At 40.9% G+C, this 9,102-nt stretch overlaps 1 protein-coding gene across 1 annotated transcript; it reads right to left on the reverse strand.

The window, feature by feature from the left end:
- Positions 1-3,484: 3,484 nt before the first annotated feature.
- Positions 3,485-5,876, reverse strand: LOC109071552 (protein FAM234A-like). Its single transcript, XM_042714819.1, has 6 exons — positions 5,799-5,876; positions 5,572-5,712; positions 5,409-5,490; positions 4,573-4,719; positions 4,380-4,473; positions 3,485-4,164 (listed from the first exon to the last, which is right to left on the reverse strand). The coding sequence occupies exons 2-6, from the start codon at positions 5,688-5,690 to the stop codon at positions 3,935-3,937; spliced, it is 672 nt and encodes a 223-aa protein (XP_042570753.1). The 5' UTR covers positions 5,691-5,712; positions 5,799-5,876; the 3' UTR covers positions 3,485-3,934.
- Positions 5,877-9,102: the final 3,226 nt, after the last annotated feature.

Consider the following 9,102-nt stretch of genomic DNA (forward strand, 5'->3'; position numbering starts at 1 on the left):
TGCGCTTCACGAGACTATAACTCCAGGAAGGAGCCCTCTGATGCTTATATGCATGTGTAAAGAAACACAGCAGATCAATTGCTTAATCATGTATTTATTGTATGTGAAGTCATGTAATATTCAGAAGAGCACTACAGCAGGTTGATGTTTAACAGGTGGACTGATGATCATATGGAGAGAATTTGCATGTTTATATTCGAGTTTATATAAGATCAATGCCTTCTCGTTTTGTTTAGTTACTAGGGGTTTTATTTTGGCATGTCTAAACATATATGGAATGAAATTCGTTCTTAGAACAAAGTTATGAACAAACGTTCTTAAATAGAACATCACATAGCACAAAAAATGTATTTAAACAGTTTATGGAGCCAATTTGGCTTTTTAGTACTTGTTTCAGAAGATTCAGAAATTATTAAAAAAAACTTTGCTATAAGTTTGATCACAACATTCACCGTTGGTTTGAATACAGTAGTCAACATTTGAAATACAGTAGTCAAAAAAGTTCATTAAAGTTGTACTAGGACTACTCTGATCCACTTCAAATGTTGACTAGTGTACATTTCATTAACTAACTGTGCATTTCTGCCATATTGACATCATCTTGACTGATTAGCTACTCCTAAATATAATGTAAAAACTTTAATTTTCTGTTAAGCTGCTTTGCAACCATGTGAAAAGCGCTACAAATAAATGTGAACAAAGATGCATGTGCTTAGAGTCCGTAAATAGCTACAAGGGCCTTTCTAGGAATACTGGGGCCCCTGACTGGTGCTCTGGGCCTCTTACCTTTTATGAATAAAAATGGAAAGATATTTGTGGGCGTGTGACCTTGTGGAGGCTTTGAATCATTCACTTTAACCCAAGCCGATGCCCTAGTGCAGGGATAAATGGAAAGTATTTCGGCATGCAGCTCAGATGACATCAAATGACAACACCAGAATAATGACCACGTGCATGCAATGATTTGGGCAGTGTTTGCGAGTTACTGAAAGGCACTTAAAGAAAACACTTTGCAGCATGTCGTTATTATGATGGCATGTCAACAGCATGATGTTTGTAGTGTCTGACGCTGATGCTATTTAGACTGAATTAAACGTCTCCATAAACCCATCAGTAGCTCATAAATCATTAACTCACTTCAGGTAGTTTTTGCATTTTTTTTTAGCATAGTAATACGTATTGTCTTGCATTTGCTGTCTCTGTGGTCCAGTAAACCTACATGAACCTACTGTATGTGTACAGTGTGCGTATGGAAGGCCAAAAGGGCCAAAACGTGTGGTAGTTTTTGGTTTTGTGTGAGTGGTTTTGAAATTTTCGCGGTAAACGAACGTCACGTGACACGTTTAAAACATGCACGCTATGTACATGTCAGCTTTACTGACGTCACTTTAAAAAAACTAATAACAGAAATGTCATACGTTTTAATACGGTAATGTTGTTGTATTAATCTTATTAAATATTAATATAATTTTATTAAATATTAATAATATAAATATTTAAACATTTTCCTAATTCGTTTTTAATGGCATATATAGTGCATATTATATAAAAGCGTATTGAATAATATAGCAGAAAGGGCAAAGGAATAACAAAGTTACTATGCTGAAAACTTGGCTTATGAATATTAAGTTTGGTATGACCTAATACATATTCATGAGATAAGTGTGACTCTTGAATAAGCATGAAATAAGAAGATACAAATAAATAAACTGCATTAAGGATTCAAAAAACACCACTGAATGCATTCTACAGTATTTATTACACCGTGTAACAATGCAATCATTTAGAGTATTCTCAAATAAAGACAGAAAATGGCATAAGATAAATTTTCGACCTGATCTACAGGTTTACAAAACTACAAAAAAAGAGAGTAAATCTAAACCAGTTAATAACAAAAAACCTCTAACTAGAACTACAGTGCATCAACGTTAGCTGATTTATTTAAGACGTGTTCATCTCCTACACCTGTAACTGAATCCACAGTGTTTCATTTGGCTTCTTTAGATTCAAAGTCGTGTAGTTTTGGTGCAGCTGATCGTCCTGATCTATAGAGGATGCACAGAAAACTGAAGATGACATAAAGCTACAGTAAACTAAAGGTACAGTTCTGCTCGTTGGTCCGAACATCCGCAGCCCCGCTTTAAATGAAACCCACATTTTGTAGATATGATTCAAAACCGCAGTGTATTACTCATAACAGCATCTGTAGTGATTTTAGGTCCCTCTTTAAGGCACAGCACTAAGTGATAACAGTCCTCCCTGCTATCAAAACATCACAGTGAGTTAACGAGAATGACATGAAGGTGCATCTTTAACAGCAGCAGAAGCATGAAACAGCAGAACACTTTGTTCTGACTCACACAAACTCTTCAAACAATGAATTTAAATGAGACACCATCCCAGCAGACAAAGCCCTGTGATACAGGAGCGGCACTGCACTGCAAGTATACAATATTCATTAGTTTTCTCTTGACACACACAACTAGCCTTGTGTTTAGTGTTGCTGAAAATGCAATTAAATTCTTAGTGTGTATGAAACACAATGCGCATTGCATAAACTCAAATGTGTTAATCAAGGCTTCACTCCACTACAGCAGAATACAATGAAAACAGCACAATGGTCCAAACGTGAATCTCACGAAACTCATGTCCAGGTCATATTTCATACCAAAAGCCAAAGGAAAAAATAAAAATAAAGGAATAAATTATATTTTGCAAAAGAAAATAAAAGCCATTTTTTGGATGATTCAGTTTTTAGATTACTTTTATGACATTTAAAGGAACAGTTCACCTAGAAATTGGAATGAGCTGAAAATGTACTCTTCTTTAGTCCATCAAAGATGTAGATTCAACACATTTGGAGAAATGTAGCACTGCATCAGTGTCTCAGCAACGGATGCTCTGCAGTGAATGGGTGCCGTCAGAATGAGAGTCCAAACAGCTGATAAAAATGTCCATACCACTCCAGTCCATCAGTTAAGAAACAAATTGTAGGAAACAAATCCTTCAAGAAGTTTCTAATTTTCAAAACCATTGCTTCCAAGCTAAAATATGAGTCTGTAATCCATAATACTGCTTTCTTCAGTGAAAAAGTGGTATGGTATTGATTTGTTGAGTGAAATATTGGCATATGGTGTGAATTTTGAGAGAAATATGAGGAGATTTATCACCGTTTACAAGCCAAAACAGGAAAATTCTGATGTGGGAGAAGTGTTGATTATGGATTTTTTTATCATGTTTTGGCCAGAAGTGATGGTTAAAATGTTTCTTATAAGCATGCAGCTTGTAGCTTCTCAAGACATTAACTGATGGACTGGAGTGCTGTGGATTATTGTGATGTTTTTATCAGCTGTTTGGACTCTCATTCTGACGGCACCCATTCACTACAGATGAGTGAGCAAGAGATGCAATGCTACATTTCTCCAAATTTGTTGAAAAACAAACTCCTCTACATCTTGAATAGCCTTAGGGTGAGCACATTTTCATTTTTGGGTGAACTACTCATTTAGACTAGTTTCCAACCAAATTTGTCATGACCCAGACTGTTCTTCACGAGATTCACCTTTATATAAAATCCCTGATCATTATAAATATATATGTAGCCCCTGAGAGTCTTTGGCCTTATATACAAATCTGAAATGCTTTACAGTAGTTTATGATTGTCATAAAATAATGCGGCAGGTTTGTAACGAATACATTCAGTTGATATGATTTGGTTTAGCTTCCAATAAAAGCATCTTAGGTTTTATGACATCGTTCTCAAGCAGCTTTAACTAGATCAGATTAACAGATACTATAAATAAAACAGTCCTGACATGAAGATGTTTTGGATTTCAAGTTCTACATGCAGGCACTGTTTTTTTGTTTTTGTTTTGGCCTATATGACCTTTGGGTTGAAAATTAGTGTTTAAATATAAATTAGTGTAATTGTGTTTTACAAAAGTTTATCACTGAAGCGCAGCCTGTAGAACTCCTGCTTCACTTCGTCTTCAGTGATCGATTCATCAGCTGATACTCTCAGAGCGACGCTCTCCGACACATCGTCCTTGATCTTGCGCTTGGTCAGAATGACTGGCTCCGTCTCGCCTGGTTCTACACGCTGCCGTCCATCTGGTCCCGTCAGAACGAGGTAACAAGCGTGGCGGCCTCGCTCCAACAGCATCGCTACACAAATGCAGAGAGATGATTAATTTTTTAACAAACCCGACTTACAATGTTGCGATTTAAAGGTGCTCGCAGTCGTTTCACAAACTGTGAGTCGTTTATATGATTTTGAGATACTGAATAATGATTTGTGGCTACAGAAGCAAAAACAGTGTACAATAACGAGAGAAAATAATCATGTAAAACAACGTTTAATGTTTGGGGAGAGGAGATACCCTTAAAAGAGACGATGTCCTGTGCAGGATTTCTTCTTTCAAGCAGGAGTTGGGAAAGTCGAGGATGCAGCAGGAATGATGAATGCATCTCATTCTGAGTATCGACAAACACACACACACACACACACACACACACTCATCAGTGGCTTATTTCTGCAGGTGTGTGTTTGTGTGAATATGTGTTCTCTCTTACGGTCTGGTTGCCGGGACTCTGTCCCCAGAGCATGAACACTGAGTAGGTGTTCAGTGTGAGGACAGACGCCGGACGAGGATTCGGAGTCCAGAACAACAGATTCATCTCCCACAGGACGACTCCAGAGCTTCCACTGAGAACCAAGACCTAAACACACCATATATATATATATATATATTTAATCTAATCTATATAATTAGGTTGATAGATAATATATACATGCACCAAATGTCTGGGGCCAGTTTTTCTGTTGATCATGCATTATTGCATAATTGCATTTTTGTTTTACATTTTATATGATTTTTTAATGTTTTTAAAAAAGTTTTACAATTAAAATAACCATTTTCTATTTGAATATCATTTAAAATGTAATTTATTCCTGTGATCAAAACTGAATTTTCAGCATCATTACTCCAGTCTTCAGTGTCACATGATCTTCAGAAATCATTCTAATATGATGATTTGCTGCTCAAGAAACATTTCTGATTATTATCAATGTTGAAAACAGATGTGCTGCTTTATATTTTTGTTGAAATCATGATGCATTTTATTTTTCAGGATTATTTGATGAACGGAAAGTTCAAAAGAACAGAATTTGATTGAAGAAGAAATTTTTTGTAACATTATAAATGTCTTTACTGCCACTTTTGATCTATTGAATGCTAAATAAAAATATTAATATAAATTATAATTTTTTTTTTTGACCCCATACTTATGAACGGTAGGGTTTTTACATATGATTAAAACTAGCCAAAAAAAGTGTATAGACACACAGTATATCTAACTATATATATAACACCTCAAATTATTATCAGTAATCCTCAATGATCACTTACTCTTTTGGTTTTATTGCCAACGTCTTCCTCTATCATTATATCTGGAATTCCATCTTTGTCAAAGTGCCCAAATGTTGGCACACTGGACAAACACACAGAGGAATAAATCAGTGTAACACGCACAAATACCTTCCGCTGGTCTGGGATCAGTGTTTAATCGCACCTGAGAAGAGCGCTGGTGTTGGTGCTCCATGCGATCTTCAGTTTGTCTGTGTGCAGCAGTGACACGCTGGAGTCCGTCTGGACCAGCAGCGATGGAGAACTACTGCCGGGAACAACCATCACACGCTTCAGAGAATCAAACCTAGAATACACATAACACATAATATCATGAGAATGGAAAAATCAAAGAAAGAAAGAGGATAAGGTTTAACCCCCAATGTGTATTACTGATAGAGAGAGATCAATCCGGTGTGTGTGTCGGATTTTTCCTCCCAGCTTTTCTCATCCTTCAGCACAGTTTAGAGAAGGGTCAGGGCTGGCCAGAGATGCCGGAAGCTGAAAGCTTAGAGCATAGATTCTGGGTTCTGAGGAGAGAGAGAAACAGTAGAGGTCAGGGACTTAAGGGAGAAACTAAAGAGAAGAGAGACGCTAAAATCCTCTACTCACTTGTGAGTAACAGCAGGTATGGAGCACCACTGGCTGTTTTGAACTGCTGGTGACCAAACACTCCGCTCCCATCAACATGCACCTCTGAGCCGATCTGATCACCTGACTTCCCCGAGAAAAACACCAGCTACAAGAGGAGACAGATCACAGTGAACTCTGGCTCTGAGCCGATCTGATCACCTGACTTCCCCGAGAAAAACACCAGCTACAAGAGGAGACAGATCACAGTTGTGAGGGTAGGTGAGGGCGTGTTGTTGCAGCCGGCGTGGTGCGTGGGTTTGTGTGACGGAGTGAATGAGTGAGGGGGTGCTGTGTGTGTTTGTGGGGGGAGGGAGGAGTGAGTGTGGGGGAGGGAGTTGTTTGTGTGTTTTTTTGTGTGTGGGGGAGAGTGGTGTGGAGTGTGTTGATGAGGGTGTGGGGGTGTGGGTTTGTGTGTGTGAGAGTGGCGGGTGGGGTGTGAGAGTGGGTGTGTGTGTGGGTGTGTCGTGCGAAGGGCGTGCGTGGATGTGCGGTCTGTGCGTGGGTGAGGCGTGACGGTGCGTGCGTGCGTGCGCTGGGGGGAGGAGGATGTGAGTAAGTGAGTGAGGGGGGGGGAGTGTGTTGTCCAATGTGCGTGAGAGTGAGGGTGTGTGATGTGAGTGGTGTGTGGGTGGGGTGGCGGTGTGGGGGAGAGTGAGGGGGGGGGATGAGGGGGTGGGTCGTGTGTGTGTGTGAGCGAGGGTGTGGGTGTGAGTGGGTGGCCTGTATGTGGGGGTGTGAGGAGTGGGTTTGTGTGGGAGAGTGCGTGAGGGATCGTGGGGGGTGTGTGGGTGGGTGGTGTGTGTGGGTGGGGGTGGGGGTGGGGGGTGTGGGGGTGGGTGGGTTAGGTTTGTGAGAGGGGGGGGTTGTGGGGGGGTGGAGGGGGGGGGTGCGGGGGGGGTGGTGTGGGGTGGGTTGGGGGGGGTGGGGGGGGGGGTGGGGAGGTTGTGGGAAGGGGGGGGGGGGGGTGGTGGGTGGGATGGGGGGGGGAGGGGGGGGGGGGGGGGGGTGGGGGGGGGGTGGGGGGGGGGGGTTGGGGGGGGGGGGGGGGGGTGGGGGGGGGGGGGGTGGTGGGGGACCGTTATGGGGTCTTGGAATGGAGGGAGCTCAGGATTAATGAAAATATGGCAAAGGTCCTTGCTTTAATCAGCCGTTCAGATTCTGGCGAAGTGATCAGTGGGAGATTTCCATTCAAGCCACAGTTGAACGTGACCGCTGACACCTGGGGAGCCACAACCTGAAACATCAAAAATATTGCCAAATGCACATTGATTAGGAACAAAAGCACTGTGATAATAACCATATTCGTACACTACCATTCAAGAGTTTAGGGACAGAATGATTTTTGTTTGTTTTTTGAAATACTTTCATTCAGCAAGGATGCATTCATTTGACCAAAAAGGACAGTAAAGACATTTTATAATATTAAAATAGATTTCTATAACACTTATTTATATGGTTTTATTTGTTTAAGTTTTTTTTTTTTTTAAATTTGTTCTAACAATGAACAATACCTTATACAGGCATTTATTAATCTTAGCAATGTTTTCTTGATCTCAACATTTAAAAGACGTCGGCTAATATCTAAGATAACACATTGTATCAGTTAACACTGGTGTAATAAAACAAAAATGTTACTTTTTTTAAGGAGGAAAACATTAACAAGGTTAACTAAATGCTGTAATAAAAAATTGACACCGGTAGTTATACATAATACTGTTGCAAATTAACAGTACTTTTCTTCTTCGTGAGTTCAACGTTGCTGAGTAATTAACACTGTACCTGTCTTTTATCGATTAGCTGTGAGGTTGTTCCCATCCCCCGTTAGTGAGCAACCAGACAGCCTGTTCCCTTGAAGTACAAGGCCCTTTACACCACCCCCCCCCCCCACCCCTACTCCAGCAATCAAATTCAGCGGCCTAGAGGCTCGTACCAGCGTGTCTTCCCATCGTGCCATCACCAGCCGTTTTAAAACAGGAACTGGGATTGATAAATCTGGAAAAAGAAACATTATTCAGGCAGCCTAACACACAATACAGCAAGCAGATAAGAGTACCTATGAAGATCTTGTAGGGTGTAATGACTTGAAGTTTTAAAGTAAGGATGAGCCCTATGAAACTTCTTTTCAAGGGTTACTCCACCCAAAAGGAAATTTTGTCTAATCCCCTACCCCCATGTCGTTCCAACCCGTAAAATCTCTGTTCCTCTTCGGAACACAATTTAAGGCCGTAAAAGATTTCAAATAAAGCTAAAGAAACGTAGAAACAGCGCAATCCTGTGGCACAAGAGGAACAGAACGAAGATTACGGTCGGATAGTGAAGAAGAGCATACGGTGATATGAAGAGACACAGAGTTGTTTGTTAAAGTTGTTATTTTTTTCTTTGCTTACAGAAAGTGTTCCCGTCGCTTCATATAACCCTGGTTGCATGTCTGATGGAAGATGAGTATTCTGAGAGACTTTCTACTTTTCTGACCTTGACCCCCCCACTGTTATTTATTGGCCAAGTCTATGGGACAGTCACAAGCTCCGGTTTTCATCCAAAATATCTTAAATTGTGTTCGAAGACGAACGGAATGGAGTTTTACGGGTTTGGAAAGACATGGGGGTAAGTGGATAATGCCAAAATTTTCATTTGGGGTGGAGTATCCCTTTCAGATGCTTTGAGGTGTTTTCAAATTTTTGGACTCCCATGTTTTTTCATGAATAGATTTGTCTTTATCTCTAAAACAAACAGCAAGGGGTTGTGCCATGTGTGTTTTTAGGCCTCTTTGACTCAGGGACATGTGTTCCGGGGCTGGCTGCAGCATCCTTGTAGCTGAAGAACCACATTCATGGCTTTGTATTCACCATTGCCGCCCGTCCCACCCACACGCATGGAACAGCATACTGGCTCTAAAACTGACTGAGAAACACATTCAGCATACCATAAGGAATGCCCTGAAAGGCTTACCATGAGTTTTAGCCCGGTATGCTCACCTGCATAAGATGAGGGTGGATCCAGGGGACAGGACTGCGGCGTACGGGGCCGGGCAAGGATGAACTGGAAGGCAAAAAAAACAACCACA

The sequence above is a fragment of the Cyprinus carpio genome, chromosome A24, assembly GCF_018340385.1.
Source record: "Cyprinus carpio isolate SPL01 chromosome A24, ASM1834038v1, whole genome shotgun sequence".
In the NCBI taxonomy this organism is placed as follows: domain Eukaryota; kingdom Metazoa; phylum Chordata; class Actinopteri; order Cypriniformes; family Cyprinidae; genus Cyprinus; species Cyprinus carpio.